Source organism: Micromys minutus (assembly GCF_963924665.1).
Source record: "Micromys minutus genome assembly, chromosome: 10".
NCBI lineage: Eukaryota > Metazoa > Chordata > Mammalia > Rodentia > Muridae > Micromys > Micromys minutus.
The window spans coordinates 23,850,440-23,877,267 of NC_137979.1; the positions used below are offsets into that span (position 1 = coordinate 23,850,440).

Below are 26,828 nucleotides of genomic sequence, written 5' to 3' on the forward strand. Positions count from 1 at the left end.
TGTGTGTGTGTGTGTGTGTGTGTGCAGTGCCAGAGGCCAAAGAGAAAGTTAGATCCCCTGGAGCTGGACTCACAGGTGGTTAAGAGCCACCCTGTATGGGGAGCAGGAAACCGAAGTTCGGTTTTTTGGAAGAGCAGTTAAGTAACCCTAACCGTTGAACTATCTTTCCATCGTTTTGTTTTTTGTTTTTTTTTTTGTTTGTTTGTTTGTTTTCTCCCTACGAGGATTCTCACACTTGTTTGTCCACACGCTGGAGTTTTTCTTGGCTGTGTCCCTCCAGACAGAAGCTGGGCCATGTAGGGACACAGCAAGAATTTACAGTATCTTGCCATTGTGATCTCCAAAGAGTCTCTGCTAATTTACACTCCCACCAACAGCTAGGCGGCTAGGCTTCCCACAGCTGTACTAACACTTGGTATTGTCAGCCCTTTAATTGTTGCCAATCTGATGGGTGTGAAATGGTCTCTCATTGTTATTTTGCTTTGCATTTCTCTGACTCCTGCAGAGGCTGAGGTATCTCTTCCTCCATTCCTAGGCCATAGGGCATGGTTCTAGAATGTTCTGGAATGGCTTGACAACACTTTATTTCCCTATCAGCTATTGTTTTATTTTCTTGTTATTTTATAGTTAGGTTTCTCAGTCTTGCTTTGGCTTTCACTTCCCCATTTGAAGTTTACTCTGCACAGTGGCTGACATAGTACCATAATTGATTTTTCAGTCATGGAGGTCATCCCTTTTCCCTGGAGCCACTGGTGAGAAGTGTGCCCTCAGCCAGCGCTGGCTCCCCACTCCCTAGGGCCTTGCTTCATGGATCAATCATTACTTAGTCTGCCCCCTTGGCTGATTTAACCAGAATGTCCATTGTTTGACAACTGATAGGGCAAACCCCACTCACTGCTAGTTTTCATTCTTTTTGGCTGCTTGAAGCAGTTTCTCTGCCAAATTAACTTTAAAATCACATTGCCAATGCCCCCCAAGGCCCCTGTGGTGCTTGGATGGTTATCATAGAGCATTTACAAAGCAACTGGAAGTGATCTGTTTCTCTCTTTGCCTCTGCTTATCTCTTCTCCCTACACAGAAAGCATCAAGACCTAGACTCATTGATCAGTCTCAGAAGCAGGCCCAGGGGCCCAGCCAGGGGCAGGGCAAGGCTCAGAGGGCTCTGAAGGCTCCTGACTTGGTCTTTTGTTTCTATGGTGACCAGGCTCTGGGCCTGGAATTGTCTTGGGTCTGACCCGCCTCCCTGAAGCAAAGGCAGCTCTGAAGACCCACTTGGGAGCATCTGTCTCCTCATCCTTTGGACTCTTCCAGGGCTCAGTGCTGCCCGAGGGGGAAGGACTGGGTCTCAGCCCTGGCCCTCAAGGCACTCCTTGACCTGATCCCTGCCTTCTTTTCCAGCCATGACACCCTTCTCTTTCTCTCAACACAATCCACTGTCCCTACATCTTTGGGTATGGCCCCTGCCTGGGCCCTCTTCAATGCAAGTACTGGATTCCCAGTCATGTCTGCTAAATTCATGTTACCTGCTTCCAGGAAGCCTTCCTGGGACCCATAGAAGGCAAAGGTACAGTTACTCTTCAACGTGTGACACTTAGCACATCCTGTGAGGGTGAAACATCTATGTGCCCCTGTCTCTCAATGGCAGAGATGGACAGACAGCTGAGGACAGATCTTGGTAATTCTTCCATCGCCTTCCACAGACATTGTCACGTGGCTGGCTACTCCTAGCCATGAGAAGCTCACTGCCCTCATGAGACTACACAGGCCTTCTCGGAAAGAACGAATAGAAAGGATTTTCTGGATGTTGGCCATGCTCCATGCTGGACACTCATCAACTCAGTTGCTTCCCACAGAGGACCAGCCTGAGTAAGATTGTTCCCATTTTAACAATGAGAAGATCGAGGCTCAGAACAGTGAAGTACATCTCCAAGACAAAAAGCTCAGTAGCCACCAAAGGTGGGATATTCAAACCCAGGACTGTGAAAGCCAACAGTATTTCTGGATGTTGAGTTGACATTTGCCTTTCTGGGACTCGGATTCAAGGAGTGTTCAGTCATCAAAGAGCAAACTTAGCCAGAAACAGGCAGAGACTAGCTTAGGTATGCACAGCAAGAGAATTGAGGGGATCGAGGACTAGAAGCCAAGGGCCCTTCTTCCTAGGCAGACTTATTGACTCCGTTCCTGATATCCTGCCAGGCTAGGGGCTGCTCAGAAAGTCAGGCTGCTGCTCAGAGCTGCAAGTCTCTTAGACCAGATCAGCACAGAGAAGTCCTTGTGGTTCTGGCTTATAACTGAACACAAAGACACAAAGCTGTGGCTTTGCCTCGAAGCTCAGGAGCAGCAACTCAGTCTATGGAGCAAAGAACAACACTCTCTGAAGACATGCACACTGGACGTGGGGTTGGAGGGAGCAGCTAAGCAGGAGCGCCTTGGGGAACCTCACCTGCTGAGGGATGAAAGAGCTAGAGAAGGTGACTGCAGACCAGAAGAAGATGCCACAGCTCAGGATCACCTTCCTATTGAAGCGATCACCCAGGTAGCCGAAGATGGGGGCAGCCACCATGAAGCTGCAGATGAACACTGTGGGGAAAAAAAAAAGAGAGAGAGAAGAGCTGGAGTGTGTGCTGAGCTGAGCCTGGATCCAGATGGAGGAAGTGGCCCTCCCTGGAGAGACAACTTCAGGGTGTGACACACAGAGCAGGCAGGGGGAATTGCAGGATTAGGGACATGGGGACTCCAACTCTTCTGTCACCCCCAGATTATTCCATGTCCTGTGAGCCCTCAGATTACTAGTCCAAGGCTTACTGTATCACCTCAGGAGCTTCCTACTTCATAGATGAGGGCAAGACTCAGGGAAGCTGACTGCCAAGGTCCCATAGACAATAAACGCCCTAGTAGAAATGGAACCTTTGTCTGCCTAGCCCCAGAGCCTGAGTTCCTTAGTTTTTTGCCATTTGTTTTGCTTGCTTGCTTTTAGACAAGGTTTCCTGTAGCCCAAGCTGGCCTTAACTTTGCTATGTAGCCAACGATGCTTTTGAACTTTGGATCCTACTACCCTCTCTCAAGTTCGAGGATTACAGGTGTGCACTACCATACCTGGTTTATGTGCTTCTAAGGATCAAACCCAGGGTCTCATGTACTCTCGGTAAACATTCTATCAGCTGGGGAACTACATCCCCAGCCCATATTGTTTTGTTTGTTTTGAGACAGGTTTTACTATGCAGGCCTGGCTGGCACAGAGCATGCTACATAAACCAGGCTAGCCTCAAACTCACAAGAGTTCCTCCTGCCTCTGCCTCCCTGCTGGGAGCACCAGCATGTGTGGCTTGCCTTATGAAATCTGTCTTATGCTTGAGAAAGAAGATGGAGAGATGGCTCAGAGGTTAAGAGAAACTGTTGTTTTTGCAGAGGACCCAGGTTCAGTTCTGAGCACCCACAGGGTGGCTCACAACTGTCTAACTCCAATTACCAGGGACCTGATGTCCTCTTCTAACCTCTGTAGTCACCAAACACTCATGCAGCGTTCACACAGCAGGGAGACATTCATGCACATAAAATCCTGAATCTTTACAGATACTTGAAAGAAGGAGAGACTCCGAGAGGGTGAGGGATCTATCAACCTAAGGTCACGCAGCAAATCGGGGCAAACTTGGGCCTGGAAGTCCAGGTCTTGCCATCTTCCAGATCACTCGGCCACCCTCACTCCCAGCAGGCTGCAAAAGCCATCCTGAATATTGGGAACCCTGCCATTCATCCACTTAGTCCCTCAGGCATGCATCGATTCCTTCCGCAATTAGGGGGAGGGCCATGCTGAGTTACTGTCCTGTTGTGAAGAGACACCGTGACAACAGGGCAAATTATAAAAGAAAGTATCTAATTGGGGACTTCCTTACAGTTTAGAGGGTGAGGCCCATAACCATCATGGTGGGAAGGGTGGCGGCAGGCAGGCCTGATGCTGGAGCAGTGGCTGAGTGCTTTCATCTTATCTAAAAGTTGGAGGCAAAAAGCAGGCTAACTGGGGTGGTGTGGGCTTTTGAAACCCCAAGGCCCATGCCCACAATACACCTTCTCCAGCAAAGCCACACCTCCTAGCCCTTCCCCTTTGCCAAATGGGAACCAAGCACTCAAATCCATGAGCCCATGGCCAGGCCATCCTCACTGAAACCATCAGACATTTATAAGTTGCCTTGGCCACGGTGTTTCTTCACAGTAGAAAAGTAACTAAACCTGGGCATCTGGGCTGGAGACATGGCTCAGTGGTTAAGAGCACTGACTGCTATTCCAGAGGTCCTGAGTTCAGTTCCCATAAGGTGGCTCAAAACCATCTGTAATGGAATTCAGTGCCCTCTTCTGGGGTGTCTGAAGACAGCTACAGTGTACTCACATACATAAAATAAAAGTAAATAAGTCTTTAAAAGAAAACTGGGCATCTACGACATACAATGTTAGGTGTTTGGGATTCATTGGGTAGGTGAACACAAGATTCCTGCCTTCCTGGAACTTAGTATTCTAAGAAAGAAAAGGCACATAAATAACATAGTAGTGGTAGTAATTAACAAGCTGTATAAGATGGTTGGGAATATTAAGCAGGTACAGGAGATATATATGTATGTGAAATGTTTATGAGGACAAACATGTATGAAGAACCAGAGCCTGGAGGAGGGGTGGCAAGCAGCAGCTGCTGACAGACACATGAGGAAGATAAGGCTTTCCGCAGAAACGGAAAGGTGTCCTGAGACTCAGGAGCTGAGCGCACAGGGAAGGAGCAGCCGCAGGTGGAATTAAGGAATCTGGCAAACCCAAGTCATTCCTTGTAACTGAGGTCAAGATCATGCATTGGCCATTCCTGTTTGAAGATCCCTGACAAACATCTTCTGCTGTTGCGTGTAGCCATATTCTAGTGTTGCCTTTGAGTATGATGGACGTTATAATACATCTTTATTTAAAATAGATGTGGAAGAGAGAAGACAGACCATAGAGCACTAAACAAGTTTCACCTCAGCAAAGACCTGCAGGAGGCAAGGAAACATTCATAGAAGTACTGGGGGAAAGAGGGCAGGAGTGCACTCAGCACATTAAAGAGGCCAGAGTGTCTGCAGCAAAATGATGGAGGGGGAGGGGTGGAAGACAAGGCTAGGAGGCCAGACGGAGTGGGATCCTCACCGGTAAGACAGGAGATGCTGAACAAAGAGCTAACGGCCTGGTTTTGCTCTGCTGGGACAGGAGCACAGTAATGTTCGGGACTGTTGATGATGGGAGGGGTTGGTGTTGCAGGTGAGATAGAGATTCAGTAGGGTAGAGGCCTCTGCTGGGTTCATGTGTACGTGGCTGAGCAGCCTCTGGGGAGATGGCATTTATGGGGAGGAGTAATGAGGAGAGGAAGGATGTGAGGAGGGAAAAGTGGGCTGCTCAGAGTGGCATGAAGGATCCTTTTCTCTGCTGGACTGGAAAACACAGGACAGGGGACCTGGTAATTCAGGTCTGCGACTTAGGCTTTGGGCAGAATCAGTCGATGGGCCTCAGAGACACCCTACCCAGGGTTCAAACCCAGCTCTGCGCCTTCTTAGGTAGGTTCCTTTGCCGGGTCACACTTCTCTGACCCAGCTTCAGTGGTGTATAAAAACAAGTTTTCTAGAAAGGGACAGAGGAGGGACCCCCACAGTGCCTGGGGTTGTGCGTCTCCATAGTTGAGGCCAAGTCACCAAGGAGGTGCGGAACTCAGAGCTCAGTACCTTGTCTAGGCATTCAGATAAAAGGAGTTTACCTCAAGCACACTGATAATAGCTTGATGTAGGAAAGTAATTAGGAAGTGATGAGTTCTGAGAATTTATCAGCTTCTTTTACTACAAAACACTCAGTTGTAAGTTTATATAACTTAGTTCTAAACAATGGCTGTGTCTAACAATCAGCTCACACAATTCCTAAAAATTTAACAATTGACTCTCATGAGCCACTCTGAGCCAGCTCCCCACGCCAACTTCCTCATCTGTAGAATGAAGATAAAAATAGCTGCTGCTCTGGGTGGCTTGAGTATTGGATGAGACAGTGCGGGGGAAGGTGCCTCACGCCCTGCCCTCCCAGGCGCAGGCTGGGTCAACAAGGCTCTTGTTTACATTAGCCAGGGCCAATATTATTTCCTTACATCCACAGAAAGAATGCTTTCTTGTCAGCCCTGCCTCCTAAGACCTGCCTAAGATCAGATCAGGATGTGGACAAGGAAAAGCTTAGTCTCAAAGGGCTTACACATGTAAGGAACAACCGCCTTCTGTATGCCAGTCTGGGCTGGGTGGGGGAGTGGGCAGAGAAAATCAGAGTAGGCAGTGCCTCTTGTCTAGCCAAAGTGCAGGTCCATCCATGAATAACACAGATCAATGTACTTAAAGCCTGTGAACCAGTGAGAAGCATCAGATCCTGCTGATGTCAAAGTGGGCAATGAAACATGCCTAGGAGTTAGTTCACCATGATGATGATGATGATGATGATGATGTGTGTGTGTGTGTGTGTGTGTATTGTATGATGGTTAATGAAGCATGGTGCTTGTTGTCAAAATTGCCTGCAGTCGTCACTGATGGATCAATTATGACAGACCAGGCCCTGCACACACGCTGGGCATATGCATTCATTTTCTGTCAGTTCTTACTCTTAACTTCATCTTAAGAGGAGACGACCCAGCTGAAAGAAGTGATGTCACAGGGCAACTGCCTGTCTGAGCCAGAATTAAACCTTACTTTAGCTGACTCTGAAGCCCTTGCTTTAAATCACATCACTCCATGATAGACTGGGAAGGGGATGGTCCCCACAGATGCCCCTGACGTCAGAGAATATTCATGGTGCACTGGAAACAGCAGAAGATGGGTCAGGCTGCAGTCACATCGCACTGTCTCAGCAGGGCCGTCTGGCTCTCCCACGCTGGCTTTTTGCTCACGCAGTGGCAGGAACACCGCAGCTCCAGGAACATCAGTGCACCTGTTTCTACCTGCCGGGCTGGCCTGCCGTGCTCCCAAGCTCCTCCACTCCATCAGAAAACCTGAGCCCTACTTTTCTGTACCCACATTACAGCTGGTGCCACTGAGGCCCCAGAGGGTGGAGGAACTCACCCTGGATGATTTAGCTAGCCTGCCAGGGACCTTATGACTTCCCTTAAGAACAAAGGAATTCAGGGTCAGGAATGTGCCAGGTCACCTTTGCAGCCTGATGAGGAACCTCAGGCTCCTCCTAGCCCTCAGGGACATCACTGGCCAGCGGTCCCTATACACTGTCAGGATAGGTACAGGAGGAGCAACCCAAGCAAAGGACAGCGAACTATATGTCCCTCGGGAACAATGGGGCACTGGGAGGCTTACAAAGCCAGTAGGCAGCTCTACTGGAAATAAAGACCAGCAACAGCTAGAAGCTTCCTGTGCTGTCCACCCCAGCCCCACGGTCTTTGTGGGAGGACAGCTCTCAGACCAGATTGGCTGCCCTGCCCCGCCCCCAACCTCAGTGTAGGCAGAGTGGATTTCCCGGCAGTTCCCCCGCATACACGAGGACATCCTGTGGCCAGGGTGTGGGGAAGACCTCACTCAGCTCACGCTTGCTGAGCCCACAGGCCTCAGACAATGGAGCTGTAGGGCAAGGAGCCAGGCAGAGGGGGCAGGGTACCCAGGCTATTGCTGATGGGAGGAGCCCAGCTCAGCATTAGAACTCAGGCACCAAGCCTCACTCTCCTTCACAGCATTGGCTCAAGGCCATCAGAAAAAATGGAAAGGAGCCTGGGCGAGGGTGTTGTATGTGTGTGTGTGTGTGTGTGTGTGTGTGTGTGTGTGTGTGTGTGTGTGATCATGGATACCGAACACATGTAATTCTAGAACTCAAGAGACTGAAGCAGGAGGATTGCAAGTTTGAGAACAATTTGTGCTATTAAGCAGGTTGCAGGCCAACCTGGGATACATAGCAAGATCTTGCGTCAAAGTAAAATGACAAGTGCTTAGGACATAGCTCAGTGGCAGAGCACTTACTTAGCAAGTTCAGGGTCCTGGGTTTTATCCCCAGTACCACAAAAGAAAAATAAAACAGATGACATGTTGAATGACATTCCTGAGGTGTCATCAACCTTCCGTGGCTGACGGAGGACTCAGTGTGCAGACATCTGGAAGGCAGAGCAGGCCTCACAGGGGCTCTGCATTCTGACAGGCAATCGTGCGTGCTGTGGCCCTATCCATGGTAGGAGATGTCACTCTCACTATACATGTATGACCCCAGAGAGTGGCATCAGAGTAGAGATGGCAGGGTAGCTGCTAGAGAAGCCACTGTGGCCATGGATCCTACTCCTGCCCTTGCCTGGCCTGACTGAACCAGATTCCAGCTGGCTGCTATTTTGAGAAGATACACCACCCTCCACATCCTGTGGGCAGGGAGGATACTCAGACAGACGTGGGCAGCTCTGCCATCCAGGTCCAACCCAGGCCACTCTAGCCGATGGGGAAGACACAGGACACACAATCCCCACTAGTGGCATCTGGGGTGCTGCCACACTCAGCCCTCAGGCAGGAAGAACAGCCTTATTGCTTTCTCTGCATTCTAGACAGAAAGCCTATACTGGCCTCTCTGGCCATAGGTGGCTTTTGGGGTCTCCTTTGAACAGCGGGCCCTGGGAAGGTTGCTGTGGGGCTGCCTAGCTGTACCCATGGAACCTAAGTCTGCTAAAGCACAACATGTTGCTGGGCTCATCAAGATGGAGAAGAGCAAGGCCTGAAGACACTGTCTGGTTTCATTCTGAGCCGGCTCTTCCTCCAACCCTACCCCATTCTGGCACTTCCTGTGGCCCCACAGACTGGAGCCCTGAGTAGCCTCCAGCCTCCTCTGCCGTCCATCCCTGCACTGGACAACAGTGTGAACATGCTGATGCATGTGACCACAAGGACACGCCCTGCTCTCAAGCTTCTCTGCCTCCCTATTGTTCTAAGACAAAAACCCAGGAACCTTAGCCTAGCTTTCAAGCCCATCACAAAAATGTCTTGCTGATCCTTCTGCCTCCTCTTCCTCCATCCTCCCCATACAGAAGGTCATGGCTGACCAATCACAGGTCACAAAGTCTAGGTGATATCACAATATCATACCCACTGCCTCTTCTCTGTGTTGCACTGATGCTCACTCTTCAGATTCATCTTCTAATTTGTTTATTTTCTCTTCAATTGGGTCTAGTTTACTCATTAACTCATGCTTTTGAGACAGAGCCTCACTTTAGCTCAGGCTATCCTGGAATTCACTCTGTAGTCCAGGCTAGCCCAAAATTCATAGTAATTCTCTTGCCTCAGCCTTCTTAAATGCTTGGGATTTCAGCTGTGAGCTACCATGCCTGGCTAGTTCTACCCATTTTAAAAACCTTTTAAAAAACAAGACTATTGTCTATAGTTCTTCAGGCTGCTTCCAGGACCAGCTGCTGGTCTCTCACAAAGATGAGTTGTCTATGGACTCTGTATTTTTCCCTAGTGCTGGGGATGGAACCCATGGCCTTGCACTTGTGGGGCAAGCCGTCTACCACTACATCACACGCTCTTGACATACTCTATTCTGCGGTGTGCACTGCTCACTTTGAATGTGAGTTTGTCTTCGGGGAGAGCTGTCACCTATGTCCGGGACAACTTTAGATAGCAAAGCTTTCCCTAAAGAGCCACTTGGATTTGCTTTTGCCGGGGTCCCTGGAAACAGATGGCTTCTCTGGGAAAGGGGTGCACGGTAGGCCTGAGCCCACGGGCACTGGAGAGACCTGGCACCAGGCTCTCCGCAGAAGGTCGGAGGCAGGCAGGCAACATCTGCCTGGAGTGGGTCCTCTACCAGCTGAGCTGTCTGCCAGCCTGGGCAAGCTTGGGATCCAGGAGTTTGCCTGATTCCTGGCAGGAAACTGAGTCAGCCTTGTGACCCTGGAAGTCTAAGCTAGCACTGGTCTGAGCTTCAGGTAAGAAGCCCCCAACCTGAAAGATGAGAGCAATGCACTGGGAGCTACAGAACCGGCATTTGGGAAAGCCTGCTCTGCTTTTCTCTGTTGTGTGTGTTTGAAATTTGGAGAAAATATCATTATGAACGCTGCCAAGTGCCCAGCAGATACAACTGCCCCTGGAGCTCTGAAACATGACCCCAGCTCCGTCTCACAGGGCAGCTTTTGACTCCAGCTCTTTGCTTCTGGCACCTGGGAATTCCCTGTTAGCTTTAGCTTTCAAGGGCAGCTATGTAATTTAGGCAGGTTTTATCTTTATACTTTTTTGAGCTTGGAGAGCAAGGTGTGGGTGGGCGGGGGTGGGGCTCTGACATCGACTGATGAACTGGCCGGCTCTCCTTTCCCATGCATGAAAAAGCCCCACTGAAATGTTCCCTCTTCAGGGAAGACTTTCTCACCTGCCACCAGTTACAGCGAGGTGCACACTCTGCCCTCTATCCAGCCTCCCACGCTGGGCCCTGCACCTGAGAGCTGACTGAATAGAATGTTCTACTCCCTGCCAGCACGGTCTAAGCATGAATAGCACCCAGCCCGGGGCATGCCATGTGTAGCTGCTGTGCCTTTCAATGTGGGCTATGGGAGCTCCCCCAATGGCTAGAGTTTTACTGTGGGCTGCTACAGAGGCAAAGCTGAGCTAGTAGCAGTGTGCAAGGGGATGCTGACAATGGACGCCTTCTCAGGGGGTAAAAGAAAGGGCAAGCCCAAGCCAAACCCTCTATCTCCTCACATGCCTCCCAGCCCCAAAGCCCCTGAAGCCCACAACTAAACTGGTGCTGTTCTCAGCCCTGGCCCTTTGATCCGGGCAAGCAGCAACACCTAGCTGGCGCCTTTTACCAGCTCCGACCTTATCGGGCTCAGGGAAGAGACAGGTGCCCGGGGCACAGGCCAATTAGGTGTCTTGCTCTGGTACCCACTGAGTCACATCCTGGTTGAGCTTGTCCAGCTTCTTAGCTCAAATGGCCAACAGGATGAGGACACTGCAGGGAGCATCCCGGCCGTGTCACAGTAAACAGCAGGTCAAGGCCATGAGGCAAGAACTCACGAGGCTCTGAGAAGGCTGGGAATTCTCATCTTGGCCCAGAGGTGCCCACTGTGGAGACACTGTGATGCCAAACACTCAAACTCCATAAACCACAAGAGCAGGAGCCTGCAGAGACAGGGTCCCTCTGCCATAAGACCTCAACAAGTAAACGTGGTAAAGACGGCCTTTAGGGTTCTGGAAGAATCAAAGGAGACTATACTTGTGGGGTGCTGGTCCACTTTCAGCCAGGTCCCTGGAGGTCAGAAGGTATCATGTGCTCTCTCATGAAACAAGAGTCCAACTTGGGAGGTACTGCTGAAGAAATCAGGGCTTGACCTCTCACATTCTTTGGGGGATGATGCCCACTCTGTCCCTGAGATACCAGGTAGGACTGACCATACTGTTGATGAGGGTAGTTAATGAGGGAAGCTGGGGTACCTCCTCCTTCCAGATCACCAGCAAGGCTAGGGGGATCAGAGGGATGGGGTTCACTCAGGTTCCTGGGAACTCAGGGACCATGTGGGGTGGGGTCAGAGTCTAGGAAAGCTATGTAGGCCGTTTTTCCTATATTACCACTGGCCAGGACCCCTTCCTCTGGCTGATCACTATGTGCAGAGCCTGATGCCTAGAGGGACCTGCAGGGCAGCCCAGCCAGGGAGGCCAGGAAGGAAAAAGAAGGCCCTGAGCTCATGACTTGGATGGAGGCCACAGCTGCTGGGGTAGAGTCCTGACCATATGGGGACATGAGACCACATGGCCTTGCCCCTACTTAGTTCAGTGTTTAGAGCCAGTCAATAGGTCTCTTTCTAAGCCATAGACCCTATCCAGGATTTCTGCCCAGGGACAAGGTACCCACTAAGGGGCCTGGGCTGTGCGCTGTGTGCCATGTCATTTGTGAGCTCTAGGGGCCATTGTGCCTATGGAATGCCACCCAGACAGGTCAGGCAGGTTCCAAGGCAGATTCCCTCCACACCCACCCTCCTAGGACAGCCAGGCTGGGGAAGGGTTCATAGGCTGGAATGCAAACCAGAGCTCTCCCACACACCAGCCTGCCTAGGGCTCAAAGCCAGATGAACTCCAGAACCAAGGGCTCAGAGACAGGCTGGAGTCACACAGCAAGGTCGGGGCCCAATCAGGACCAGACATCCTGGGATCCCATACTGGGCTGAGTCTCAGCAGGTCCTCAAGAGCCAGCTTAGCTCATGGTGGTATAGCCAAAGCCAGTGGGGAGCCAGGGAGTCTAGAGTACAGATCTTACAGGGTCTGAAAGGTAGGACAAGGATAAGGGAGACACAGTTTCTATCTCCAGAAGGGGAGCTGACAGGCTCGGACAGCTGCACAGTGATTTTTCTCTGTGGCCTCTGCTATATTTGCAAAAGTGTAGAAGACCTTAGGTCCTGCCTCTTATGGCCCTTGGGAGGCTGGAATCCCAGGAAAGAGGGACAGCGATCCTCAGGCTGAACCTAGACTCAGGACCTCAGGTTCCTCAGAAGCTGACAGGTGGCATTCCTTGTCATCCAAGGATCATACGTGGATCAGAGTGAAGGCAAGGAGGGAGGGACGTGACAGGAGAAGGCCACTGAGGCTCAGCTGCCATCACCCAGATCAGTGGCTCCATTTAACAACTGGGCCAAGATCCCAGGTACTGATGATGCCTTGGAATCCAAAGGAAGAGTCGCCATGGTGGGCTTTGACCCAGCCCTGTGCTCTTGGTTGTTTCTTATACCCACATGGGGCAGATGTATGTGTTCTGTTTTATAAGAGGAGAGTCGGAGGCTTAGAAGGACAGAGCCAGTGTGGGTGGCAATAGTGGAACTTTGCTTCGATGCCAACCCTCATTCTGATGCAAGGGCAGAATAGACCAAGAGTCTGAAGGCTGAGCGGAGTCGCTACCCCTAGGCAGGTAGTGAGGTAGGAACAGGCCTCACCTGACTGCAGCAAGCCGGCGCCCCGGTCCTTGACCCCAAAGTGCTGCTGGATGTCCAGAAGAACACCTGGAGGGGAGACAGAGGGGGAAGGGAGACAGAGAGGGAGGGGAGACAGAGGGGGAGGGGAGACAGAGGGGGAGGGGAGACAGAGGGTGCTTACTGCAAAGTCTAACACAAGGGCATTCCCATTAACCACTACTGCCTTAGTCTCAGACCAGCCTGGCTCACCTCCTGCATTCCTACCCTGCTGTAGCCACCACTTTGCCCAGGCTAGCCAGACTGCTGGGAAGCTTGGGGTTCCAGCCTTCCCACCTGTCCCTACTGAAGGCACCCTAGGCTCAGGCTGGACATGATGTCTGCTCATCAGCCATGAAAGGAGCCTGAAGTATGAAGCAGAGCAAGGCTCCTCTGTGGTAACTCAATAAGGTTGACCTTTGGCTTGCTTGTGGCTCAACCCTTAGTGAGAGCTCAGGCCCTGCTCTCTGCTGTTCACAAAGTCCCCAGATAAGGAGCAGAGAGTACAGCCACAGCCAGTTATGGAGAAGACCAGTGGCTAGGAACAAGGTGGCTTAAGGCAACATTTACACAAGCTCGTTCGGTCTCCCTCCCTCCCTCGCTCCCCTCCTTTTCTATCTCATATACCGCTCATGCCAGCTGCTCTCAAGACCAGAACTCTAGTTTCCAGTCACAGGACACAGACCTCAGGCTGGGGAAGGTCCTACAGGCCATGGCTGCTTCCCAGTTTACCACCTTTGCTCTCCACTGTGCCGACAGAAGCTAAGCTGACAAACAGAGCCATGCTATGTGGGGGCTACAGACCCCAGATGGCTTCCGTAGCTCTTAGCCAAGTACCCAGAGTTAGCACACCCCCAGAGGCCTAGCCCCAGGCCCCAGCTGGCTTATCGCTGTGGACAGAAGGACCACTGGGCCACAGTCCTTTACCACAGAGAGGGGGTTAGGGAGAGAAGAGGAAGAGACACCGCCCTCCCTTTAATAGCTGCCTACACAGGGAGCAGAGGCCCCTGGGGACCCTAGAGCTTTGTCTGACAAAACAGCATTACCGGTGATGGGCGGTTTGTGTTTCTGGGTTACTCATCTGATCTTGTGAGAATGGCACTGTTGTCCCACTGGACAGGTAAGGAAACTGAGGTACAGGAGATTGAACCATATGCCCAAAGTTACCAACACGAAAGGGGGAGACAGGGATTGCTCAGCACTGTGTCTAGTTCTATTTTAGTAGATGGGGTGGGGGCACCAAATGTCATTGTCCCTCTCTAGACCCTGCTGGGAACAGGATGAGTTAGGGTCCCACAGTCTCCATGGCTGTGGGACTAGGCTGAGCTGGTGACTGGCAGCCTGGCAGTGGGGAGAAAGCAGCCTCCTCTAATTCCCTGAGTGGATTTTCCATAATTACCGTAATGAAGAGGCAGTGTGAGGCCCAGCTAATGACTTAATAACCAAGGTCTAATGGGGCAATGCCCTTGCCACAATACTGAATGGTAGGAGCTAGGCCTGAAGATGGCCACAGTCACTGTGTGGGACCAGAGGTACCCTGACCATCCTCAGAGGCCAAGAGGCAGCACCAACCTTGGGGAATCACCCACACTCACCTCCCAGCCCCCAGCCTAGTCCCTCTTGTGAGCCAGGCTACTCTCTCAGTCACTGTCACCTGTGTCTCTTCAGTGGACAAACCCTTCCTCAGGTCACAGACAGCAAACAGGTCCACAGTTCTGCCAACCCTGCCCTCCCGCCTCACTTGTTGGATGACAGCTCCACCACCCAACCCATCCAGTGTCTGCTTCTTCCTTCCAAATACTTCTCCGTCCTGACCAAGGCTTACTCTAGCGATCCCTGCCGCCACTTCAAGCCTGGCTTCCGCGCCTCTTTTTCTAAGCAGACTTCCCTTTTTTCTCTCCCTCCTACCACCTTCGGTCCACCAGTGCCCAGCGCTTGCTGGTCCATTCTGACACCAGCACCCAACTCAAAGATGGGTCAGGATGAGTTACTTTATGCGGGAAGACACACATGGTCATGGGGGTAAGCTCGTGGGACCCACTGTGACTGGGAGCGAATGGATTAGTAACTGTTTCCTCGTAAATCCTGGTGCTGAGAGCCTCTCATGGCAAATCTGACCCTGCCACTTTCCTGGCATTTGAGTTGCCACCTCTGTTCTACACACGAATAACCTACAGCTGAGAGGAAGGAAGCCACCATGACACAGCACCTTGGGCTGGACATGGGCTCAGAAACCAGGTCCTGAAATACTGAAGGAGGAAAAAAAAAAAAAAAACACCAAGCTTTGTTTCTGTCAGTGTGCTCTCATAACAGCTGAACTCTGTGAGCAAAGATCAAAGTAGGAAGTCCCCACCCAACACACAAGCCACGGCATCTGGAACAGACACAAGTGGGGGAAACACTTCAGCTCTGACAGTTATCAGACCCCCTCAGGGTGAAACTTAGTCCCAAGGCTGTTCCCCATCACAGGTGCTTATCGTAACCCCAGGCTGCCCTGTGAGATTTCCACAATCCCAAATTTAATTCATTTGCTCACACAGCTCACAGAAGCCAGGGGAACACACACACACACACATGCCCCATCTGTGACAAAGATTTCAGAGTACACATAGAACAATGCCTGCATTGAGACGCATGGAGAGGGACACAAGGCCTTCTCACCTCCTAAAATATCACCTACAGGAACACCCCAAGAACCTCCCAGCAGCCTGCCTTCCAGTCCTTCGGGATTCTTACAGAGGCTTTGTTACCAGGCCTGACAAATTGAAGTCTTGGCCTGTGGTAATCAGCATAGTGCTCAGCTCCCCTTCTGTCTCAGCCTTCCCTTCAGCGACCAGCCCCTATCCTGTGGCTCCCTGCGGGCATTATCATCAGTCAACATTAGCATGCCAAATATGCTAATTATTTCGAAAATTCCAATGACTTTGGGGCTCTGTCAGAAGGCAGGAGAAAAAACAAATGCAGATTTGCAGATTCAGCCACTAGGTTTATGATGAAGAGCAGAGTCTCCCTTGCCACCTTGCCTCTCACTGCTTTGTATCTATCTCCTAGCTCGGGGTTCAGCTCAGCGATGGTCCCCAGGGACAGCAGGAGGGGGATAGGAGATATAGAGAACGATGGGTGGCCATGGGTAGGGCATAGGCCATGGTGAGGCTCTGGAGCTCACAACAAGGGCAGTCACAACTTCAGTGTTAGGTAGCCAAAGGAATGGGTAATTGAAAGGGAGTGGGAGAATGATCCACACCCCACATTCCCAGGCTGTGGCTGTCCACCCACAGCCAAAGAAGTGCATAGGTCTGAAGTAAAGAGACCCGTCTTTCAGGGAAGGACATTGTATCAGAGTCTGTAGAACCTTCCAGCTGGTGTTTCCCTATCCAGTGCTTTCCACGTGGATATTTGCCTCTGCCTCCAGGAAGCTTCTCCACTTCCCTTCATGCAGACAGGCATCCAAGGTCCCCAGGAACTCCTGGGAAGTCAAGAAGCCAGAGCACAGGAAGCTTGGAATCTCCTCTGCCACACGCCCTAAAGCTGTGCGTGTAAGGCCAGAGTAACCTTCTTGGGGAGAAGGGGCTGCATCAAAAGAGACCCCTCTGAGCCTTCCTCGGTCATTTGTCTCTGGCCTGGAGGGAGACAGGGTGACATGGGACAAGGATCTGGAGAGCCAGTGGCACGGGAAGCATGTGTCACAACAGCTCACAGCTGGTTCACATTTTCCTCTGCGCTCCAGCCTGGCTCAGGCACACACATCCTCCCTTTTATACCGCAGCCTTACATTTAGTCTTTCCTGGAGGCTGAGGTTTGCTGGGTCACAGATCGGGCCTCACGCCCAGGAGCAGCTTCCCACAGCTCAATCCAAGCCCAGCCTCTTGGCCCACCAGTTCCAGCCAGGCAGTGGGCAAGGTGAGAGTCCCACCCCAGCAGAGCCCCCCACCTTTCCAGCCTCTCCTGGAAGCCACCCAACCCACATTCACAAGGGCTCCCTGAGTTCTCTAATCCATTCACAGCTATCATAGCCTCTGGGGGAGACACTCCTCTCCTCATTTGGATCCTGCATCCATCAGCCTCTATCTGGTACCTGGGCTTTCAGCCTCTTCTTGGTGTCTGCATCCTGATTGTTGTCCACTTGGCCAGCACCCCTCCCTCCTCCACAGAAGCAGCTCTTGAAATTGCCTACCCCCATGAGTCTGGGGGTGTGACTTAGTTGCTAGACTGCCTGCCTAAGCACACACAAAGCCTTGAATTTGGTTCTCAGAACTTCATATACTAAGTGTGGTGGTTCGTAATGCCTCTAATCCCATCACTCAAGAGGTAGGGAGGTAGGTAGAGAGACAGGAGGATATCCTTGGCTATATATCAAGGTCAAGGCAGGCCTGGGCTACATGAGACCCTTCAAACAAAATAAGACAAAAATAGAGTTCTGCCCTCCAAACTGTGCCCTCGTTCAGGATGGACAATGCCCTCCACCCCCAACCCCCTGGTGGTTCACCGGTTCTCCTCTTAGCCTTCCCTTTCCAGGCCTCTTTCCCAGACTCTCTTTCTGTAGCTGCAAGATGGCTCCACTCCTAAGCAGCAGCACTGAGCACCCAGGCTACCCTAGGTGTCCCCTTTAGCCCTCCTTAAAGCCCTCAGCCCCACAAGTCCAGTTTCTTCTCTTCTTCAGTGCCTAGCCTGGCTGGCAGCTTTCCTGCTTCTCGCCCTTGCTTGCCCCTGCTCATCCCTCCTGCAGCTAGACACTTAGCAATCACTAGCTAACTGGGTTCCAGATCCTAGACTGAATCTCTAGAACCCTTGAGGTTATTTCTGGACTCAAGGGATGCCGCAGTTGGCCTGGACGTCAGCTCTGGCCATGCTTGGGAATCACCCACAACTTCCTCAAGACCTGCCGACTCAGCCTGTAGAAGTTCAGCACTTCTACAACAGACCAGAACAGGGTAAAAGCACTTGCCATGTGCCAGGTTCAGTGTGGAGCGTGTTAACTCACTGCCCATGGCTGCCCAGGGCCTTCTATGGGTCTCTATTGCTGATGTGACCTGACTTGTCATACACGCATGCACATACGCACACGCACGCACACACATGCACAGAGCACCAAGCTCTAGCTGCGACTGCTCACTTTCCTGAACAAATGCACAAAATGGAGAAACTGGGTTGGTTGTAAACCTGCCCAGGACGTTCGGACACTCTTAAAGAGGGTGCCTACTTTACAATATGCCATCCCTTGTCAGGCCTGGTGGTGCATGCCTGTAAGCCCAGTTACTTGGGAGGCTGGGGTAGGAAGATGGAAGGTTTAAAGTCGTCTCAGGAAACCTAGATAGTGTCTTAAAATAAAAAGTAAAGCAAGCAGGCACGGCAGTGCAAACCACACCTTTAATCCCCCACGAGGGGGGCAGAGGCAGACTGACCTCTGAGTTGGAGGCAAGCCTGATTTACGTAGTGAGTTCCAGGACAGTCAGGGCTACACAGAAATCCTGTCTAAAGATAAAAAAGCATTACGTTTTTTAAAAAGTAAAGACAGGGCCAAGGATGCAGCTCAGTGGCAGAACTCTTGCCTCGCGTGCACAAGCTCCAGGTTGATTCCCGGCGCCAAATGTCTATAAACACAGTGGCCAAAAGACATTGGCCAGACAAAGCAGTAGCCCACGTGACTGGCCCTCCACAGTCCCACCCACGGCCATGCCCCTTCCTGGGATGTCCAGTGCTACTTCATCCTCCAAGGTCCTACTCACCAGGGTATGCTTTAGGCCTCCGAGGCTCTTGCTGAGGTGCAGCCTGTGACCCTCAGGAATCCCCAGAGCTGGATACTCTCTGGACCTACTCATATTCCAGAGTATTCACTGTCCCAGAGGTTCCTGTGAGTCCCCAACAGGACAGTAGCCCCAAGAGACCAACCCCTGCCTCAGGATGCCAGGCCCTCCTCCAGCCAAGCCCATCCTGTTGACACCAGAGTCTTCAAAAGGCTGAATATAAGGAAAGGCCACGTTGCTAGGTGTGGTGGTGCACCCCTTTAATCCCAACCTGTTCTACACACACCCCCATCCCCCCAGAAAAGAAAATAAAAAAGCTGCAGTGCCCTTGGAAGTCCTGCCTCAGGCAGCCTCAGTTCCAAGGTCAAGATAGAATGATTTTGAGGGCTCTTCCTTTGTGACTATCCAGAACAGTCTGTGTGACACTCACGCCTGTCCCCCAAGACACATTCACCTGCCTCAGCCTTTCCTAAGCATCAGTCAGCTTAGCTGAGTTCTCAGGGTCATGGACTACAGGGTCAGACCATCTGGATTTAAATCCTACCTTTTCTAACTTCCTTGCTGTGTGACTATAGGAAAGCTCCTTAACCTCTCTGAGCTAGTTTCCATCTTTAAGACTTAATTTTGTTTCCCATGATTGCTGGGAGGCTTGAGCAGGTTAATCCACGTGGAATGTTCAGAACGGTGCCTAACACATGGTAGGTACTCCACACATATATGGTTATCCCTGATTAGTGGGGCAGGAATCAGCTCCAGCGCAGACAACTGTCCTGGTTTTCCTTTCTCTGAAATGAGGTGGATATCTGGAAGAGCAGGTCCTAGGGACCTGAAGGAATACACCACAAGCCCTCCATCAGTCCCCCTCAGAAACCTGGTCCTTGTGTGACGGCCTCGGCACTGGCTCCCTGTGGGAGTATTTCCCATCCAGTGCTTGGCAGCTTCTACCCTGGTAATTACAGAGGCTCAGGAGCCTGGCTCTGGGTGGCTAAGGCCAGGAAGCCACAGCCTGGGGACCCAGCCCAGGCACACACACTCTCAGACCAACCTCCGCCTGTCCTTCAGGAACAAGCTGACCAACTCATGTGCCCCCTTCTCAGAGCCTCCGCTCCTGATTTAAAAAGTGACCTCGCATCCTGACAAAACTTCACGGGGTATGTTCTAGACTCACATATGGTGAGCCTGCTTCTCCGACACCACCCTGCAAAGCTAAAGACATTAATGCCGGGACAATCTAGGGTGACTTTGGCTGGGGCCATGTTGGAAAAGAGCTCCAGCAGCCTGAATGGAGTCTTGGACCCTAGGAAAACCCCTCCCCACCCCAGAGACCTGCCACAGACCTCCAACAGCTTTGGAGATGCCCCTCCTCATCAAACTCCTGCCAGGGTGGGAGGGACCAGCCACTGGCCTGTGGTTCTACTCTATCATTTGGGGCTGCCTTTCCTGGAACCAGACTCAGCCTTAGCAATTTGGGGGCACTGCACAGCCACTCCTTTCTAGCTTAGCCACACAGCCCTGGCCTGGACCAGCAACTCCCCAGATCACCAGGGGCCAGGGACAAGGTGGCCACAGCCTTATCTTGACCCTCAGAGGTGTGGCAGTATGGCCATCTAGGTGATAGGAGGCCAAGGCACAGGGCAGAGAGCACAGGGAGATAAGAGGTCTGAGTTGGGTTGGCTCAAGCCTTCTGTGTCCTACACTAGTAACCACAGAGCCAGCGGGACTCTTGCCTGCATATCTCAGAGGTATATGGGACAATAGCCAGGGACCAAGTAGGAGCTTGGCTGAGCTGGCTTCCAACCTCTGGGGCTTTGCCTGGACCCACATTGTCAATCCAAGTCTCCCCTCAACACCCATACCAGTTGTCCTTACATCCTTGACAGAAGCTACCCCTCTGCCCAGGTCTAGTTCCTCATAGTCTACTCAGCCAAATCCTGATTGTTTCCTGGGAGTCTCATTCAACAGTGACACAGAGACAGACCACAGCTTTGCAGAGAGACCGGAGCAAGTTCTGCAGCTGAGCCGAGGGCAGGAGAGGTAGAGACCAAGACTGTGTTCCCTGTCCCCCAGTTCTGGCAGTGCACTGTCTTTGCCTGCTCACCCCCTCCTAGCAACAGGAGAGGATGAGCCTTCGAGCAGACCAGCCTTTCTGCTGCACAGGATCTCACTGCAGAGCCAGGCCCAGCCTTCTCCACAACTCAGCCAGGGAAAGCCACCACAGTACCATCCTGAATGTCCTCCAGAATGCCCAGAAGTGGCTCCACCTGGGATGAGGAGGGCCCCATTGTCCAGGCTAAGACAAGAACAGCCTTACCCCCACTTTGTCTCATTTCCTTCCAGGAAATGCCAGCTCGGAGGCTCATTGTACACCCTGGCCAGGATAAAAGGGCAGAATCCACAAACCAGCTATGGCCATAGAGACTCAGCCTCTGCTCAGGAGCCTGACCCTTCACTTGTCCCGCTAACCAGTGCCCTGCCCATCTGAAGGTGTTCTGAGGTTGTCAGGGCTGGATCATCTAACTGCTACCCAAGCCTGTGCCAGCCTCCCATAAACACTGAGATCACAGATGAGTCGGCCTCTTGAGGCTGGAAGGAGATCGTGACCCTATGGAGGGGACATGAGCCATGATGAAAACAAAACCAAAACCAAAAAAAGAAAAAGGCAACTTAAAACTAGGAGATATGGTTTATCAGGTAAAGGCCCTGACACCCAGCCTGATGACCAGAGTTCAATCCCTGGCATCCACGTTGTGGAAGGAAAGAAACAACCCTTGTTAAGTTGTCCTCTGACTTCCACAAGCATGCTATGGCACACGTGCACGCTTGATAAATAAATGTAACTTTTTAAATTAGATTACCTAAATGAAACCTGGAGCCGGGCTGAGGGTGTAGCTCAGTTGGTAGAGTGCTTGCCTAGCCTGGGTTTGAATCCCAGCACTCCATAAACTAGGGATGGCAGCACACATCTATCATCCCAGCATTTGGGAGGTAAAGGCAACAGGATCAGGAGTTCAAAGTCATCCTCAGATGTATAGCAGGTTCAAGGCCAGCCTAAGCTGCATGAGATTCTGTTTCAAAGAGGAAGAAGGGGTTGCTGGAGGGATTGCTCAGTGGTTGAGAGTACTTGTTGCCCTTGTACTACCAGGGCCCAGCCTCAGTTCCCAGCACCCACATCGTGATCCATAAACATCTCTAACTCAGTTCCAGGGTATCTGATTTATTTTTCTCACCCCATCCCCGGGCACGCGAGCATGTGATATATATGCAGCCAAAGTACACAAAAAAATAACTACATTTATTTATTTTTTTTAAATAAAGTGTTAGACACCTGGCTCAGATCAGAGGAGAGGGAACTTTCTGGAACAAGGGCAGATACTGACAAGATCCACAGGGAGACAGAAGCCAGGGATTGTAGCTCCTGGGGACCATGTCTGATGGCACTGGAAGATGAAGGAGAGCCTGGGACAGCAGAAAATATTTTTTCTGAGATCAAGTGCCCACAACACACTTGGAGTAACACAGCAAAAAGGGGGGAAATCGATTATAGACTTGGGGATAGGAGACATCTTGATTCACACAGCAAAGATGGTTTAGTCTGGCAGAGCCAGTAAGTAGCAGGACATTTGTCACAGAAGTCACTCAGGGCCTGAGGATGAGACCAGTATTCTGTTTGCCTCCTTTGTTCTTATCTCAGCCTGTCCTCCCGATTTCAGGCCCCCACACCGGAGCAGAAACAAAAGCCACTTCCTATGGTCAAAGGATCTGGGGAAGGGATGAGGGTGTCCCTCTCCAAACAGCCCCAACTGTCCACAGTACTGTGTCAGACTAGACTCCATATCAGACTAGGCTGTGACCCACAGCCCTTGCAGCCTTCCTGTCCCAACCACAAAACGGGACACTGAGGCCTAGCCAGGCTGTAGAAGGGGCCCTGGGTACTTCCTGTGAGAGGTACTGACCTCTGAGAGGTCAACAGTAGAGGTGCTGGCAGGAACAACAGGAAGCCTTGAGGAGGAAGCAGGGATACAGGGCTGGCCTTGAGTCACCTGGCATTCCAGGACTCTGAAGCTTACCTGGGCACACTAGATACCACACCCAGAGCCCTGATAGGGATTTCCCCACAGTGCATATGTGCAGCAGTCAGGATAGGGCCAGCCAAGGTGGTAAGGACCATTTTTATCCCTAGGGTGACCATCTCTATCCAGAGTGACAGTCATAGAGCCACAAGACCCTGAAGTCTGATTTGATACCCTGGGCCTCAGTTTCCCCAGATATCTGCCCTAAACAGACTCAACTAGATGGGGAAACAAAGAGCTAGAAAGAAGAGTGGGCCCCAGCCTGTTACCACAGCTCAGAACCCAGCCCTGAGACTTAAGGGAAGCCCCACGCCTGCCAGGCCTGTGTTCCTGGCAGGGTCCCTGTGCTCATCCTTCTGGGCTTGTGTTAGTGAGTGGTTGCCATGGATACTAGTCTCAGCTTCTTTGGCAGAAAAGGACTCCCCCAGGGCAAGGCTCTGTCTCTCCTCACCACCCCCCACAATGACGCCCAACTCCAGGTGCCATGGGCTGGATCAAAGGGACAGGAATAGGTCTTGGGAAGAGCACAGGTGCTCAGAAGAAGTTGGGGAAAGATGTTGGTTATCAAATAGTCACTGTCAACCACAATTAGAGTCCAGGCCAGCTCTCTTTGGCTAGGCTTGCTTCCAGGAGCCAAGTATGACCACCCTTGGAAGATGAGAGCCCTGAGGAGAGGCCACTCTAGCTCCAAGAAGCAGAGCCAGAAGGGGAACTTTTCCTCCTGGCCTGGAAGCCACAGGTGCCTTTGTCCTTTTCCCCATCTGTACAAGAAGGTGGTGGGAAGGAAACCGACCAGGTTGTTGGGCTAACTCAGTGTTATCCAAGTGAACCAGTACTTTAGGAGCAGAGAATGGGGGCCCAGTCCTCCTTCCCAAGTCTGAGGCTGGCTGCCCCAAGGGGGTTCCCATGGGGAGGAGATCCCATAATTACCTGGATCGTTGGGTGGCGCTGGGAATGCTAGCACAGAGGCAGAAGCCACTGGTGTTCCCAGGACAGAGACCAGCCCTGGTGCAGGAGGGAGGGGCTCTCACAAAGGTATCTGGGGACAGCCTGAAAAGGACTGTCATACACAGAGAGAATGAGGAAGGACATGTTGGTGAGGGACACAGCTTGGGCCTCAGCATGAAAGAGCAAACAGCTGATATTTTGTGAAGGCCTCCCAGGTATCCGGCCCCGCCCGGGTGCTTCGGGTACATACATACCACCCAAGGTGGAGGGAGAGCCCGGCCCACAGAAGGCTTAGGTGATGGCTGCAAGGCCACACAGCTGGCAGACTGGTAGACTGATTCGGCTGGATAGAAACTCTGGTGGCAAAGTCTCTAACCCTGCACTGTATCCTGGGACTCAGCCACTGTGAGTCTGACCCAGACTATGAGAGCGAATCTAAATCATCCAATGATTTGGAAGACAGTATGAAAAGAAATGTAAAATATCCCAGAATAACAACAAATTTGCTGGACATGTCCTGTTAAATAAAATCTATCATTTAGGGCAGGGGAGATAGCTTGGTCTACTAAAGTGCTTGACACACACGAAGGCCTGAGTTTTAACCTTAGAACCCACGGGGTGGGGTTGGGGGATGGTCCAGCCTCACACCACTGAGATGATTGGAGAATAAGGGGTTTTACTATCCAGACTAACGACTTAAGTCCAATTCTCAGAACTCACTGGTGGAAAGAGAGAACCAATTCCTGATAGTTGTCCTCTGACCTCTACACCCACCCACATGCAATCTAAATAGTTTTTTTAAACATCAGGCTTAAAAGCATGCTCTTGTGCTCTTGTGTGCACGGAGAAGAGACGGGTGTCTCCAGAGCACTCACTGGCCAGCCAGTCTAGCCTAATCAGCAAGCTCCAGGCCAATGAGAGCTCCCGACTCAAAAAAACAAAAGCAGGGTATTCCCAAGGAATCACACCTGAGGCTGATTTCCACCCAAAAGAACTTGTGCCCCTACGTGCACACATACAAATAAAATATATTAATTGCACCTGCCTTCTGTCTGAACACCAGACATTTTGGTATTCATACACAGCTTGCATTGTGCTCCTCTGGACAGAACTAGCTATGCTACGAGCAAACAGAACTGTACAGGAGGGACATAAAGAAAAGCAGAAACTCCCCGTGCTTTGATGAGGTTGCTGGGGCCAGACTGTGAGGCTCTGAGGGGTCAGGTGGGCACAAACATCAAAAGTGCCCACACAGCAGAGCATCTATATGCCCGCCTCTGTCCCAGTAGGGACAGCAGGCAACAGGTGAACTCGGGTCCTGGTACAAGACCCTGGAAGCCATGGTAGTCACCACAGAGACTGTAAATATTCCTAAAAACCGAACTCAGGGGCAGGGGGAGGGAAGGCTATCATAAAGAAAGGGAGGCAGGCTTATCCGGAGAGGAAATGATGCACGTTGTGTTGGGGATGGGGTGGGGATAGTGCACAAGCTCATACCCTGGGAAGCACAGTGAGAGACAGACAGCTCAGGCAGTGTATGTCCAGAGTCTTCCAGGCCTCCCTCCTCCACGGCAGTGCTCCCCCAATCAGTTCACCAGAAACCTGCTATCGTGTTTCCCCACTCTGACCCAAGTATTGGTGAAGGTAGATACGTCCTCATTTCTTGATGCTACCCCCTCCTCTCTGCCCCTGGCCATGGGTTCCTCTAGGAACCTCAGAAGTAGTAGTCTGGGGCCATAGTAAAACAAGCATGACGGTACTAAAAGCCACAGCGATATTTCCTACCCAAGAGCGAAGAGACCCAGGTCAGGCTGAAAAGGGGTGGGGTGGGCTTTAACACCTGCTTTGCTGATCACCCCACTGGGCAATCTTAGCTAGGGCTACCCATGGGCCTACATTCCCCCAGCTGGAAAGAGCCTGGCTTGCAAAATGAGGGCCTCAAATGTTCTCTGGCTTGTCCTCACAGGGTAGGCACCTAAGATCCTGCGTGGTGCGGTTGGCACACTTGAGGATACACCATGCTCTTGCTCACCAGAGCAAGGGAAGAGTCTCTTGGGACAGCCTGACCCCAAAATGGATGCCACTGGCACCTATTTCAAATTCACCCCCAGGAAGGGACAGAGAGCAGGTGGGTGGGTGTACATGCAAGATGGGGGAGGGGCAGTTTCTATTCTTCCATTAGAGTTCTTTCCTTCCACTTGACACAAAATTATTCAAGACAGGAAAAGACTGAGGCCCCCATAAAAGAGCACCCAAGTACCCAGGTGGCATGTGGCTATGTGGTTTATGTCAGGACTCTATTTTCCCAGTTATCCCTGAGTTTTTTTTTAGTGTCGCACAAAATATTCAAATCATCCTATCTCCCTTTCCTCTCCTCTCTTCCTCAATAGGTTGTAGGCTAGAATGTCGGGTCCCCAGAACTGCTCTCCTCCGCAGGGAGCCTTGGGAACCAACCTAGCCATATTATTTTCTTTTCAAAGCTGCCAAGCAGGCCTGGCTCTAGGACAAGCCCCTATGTCTTGACCCCTGTGAAGACAGGGAGAGACGCCAGCAGAATAGAATCCCAGAGCCACATCCACCCTAAAGAGACCCAGGGATCAATCAATTCACAAACGGAAACAAACCTTAACACAAGCTGAAAGTGGCCCAAGGTCACACACACATCGAGCACATTCAGGATAGAATGTTGTATCCATTTCAGTCTCAAACCTGGGGTTGATTCGCAGAGATGCGCAAGGAATATGAGCCTGCCTCTCTTTACACAGCCCCCCCTGTCCCCAGGCCTATGCCCTGCTCCAGGCTCCAAGAGCCATGGAGCAGAAGGAGGCATCTCCAGGCCTCAAGCCAGGGCCAGCTGCAAACCGCATCCTGGGTCCCCAGGCGGCACGGACCCGCCCCTCCCCTCCCTCGGCTCCCCGCAGGCCCGAGCCTTTGTCAGCCACGCGCTTACAAGCTCACACACATATCCGAGCCGCCACACACGCGCACACACTCGGGCTGCCTGGCGCACACCCGCAAGGGGCGCACACAGTGGCCGCACTCATGCAGGGGGATGGCTGAGACCGAGAAAAGAAGGAACAGACGCGGGCTGTGCACGCACAGACGGCCTGGACTAGGGGAAAAGGA

General features: G+C 51.7%; 1 protein-coding gene across 2 annotated transcripts in view; it reads right to left on the minus strand.

The window, feature by feature from the left end:
- Window positions 1-26,828, minus strand: part of SPNS2 (SPNS lysolipid transporter 2, sphingosine-1-phosphate) — a 36,628-nt gene that overhangs the window by 8,960 nt on the left and 840 nt on the right. Inside the window, exons 2-3 of one of the 2 annotated variants that reach the window (XM_080923462.1) lie at window positions 12,926-12,991; window positions 2,444-2,580 (exon numbers count right to left, since the gene is read on the minus strand). In XM_080923462.1, the coding sequence (XP_080779588.1) occupies window positions 2,444-2,580; window positions 12,926-12,991 (203 nt within the window). The remainder of the gene's footprint in view (window positions 1-2,443; window positions 2,581-12,925; window positions 12,992-26,828) is intronic. The other variant, XM_080923463.1, reaches the window with a different exon arrangement.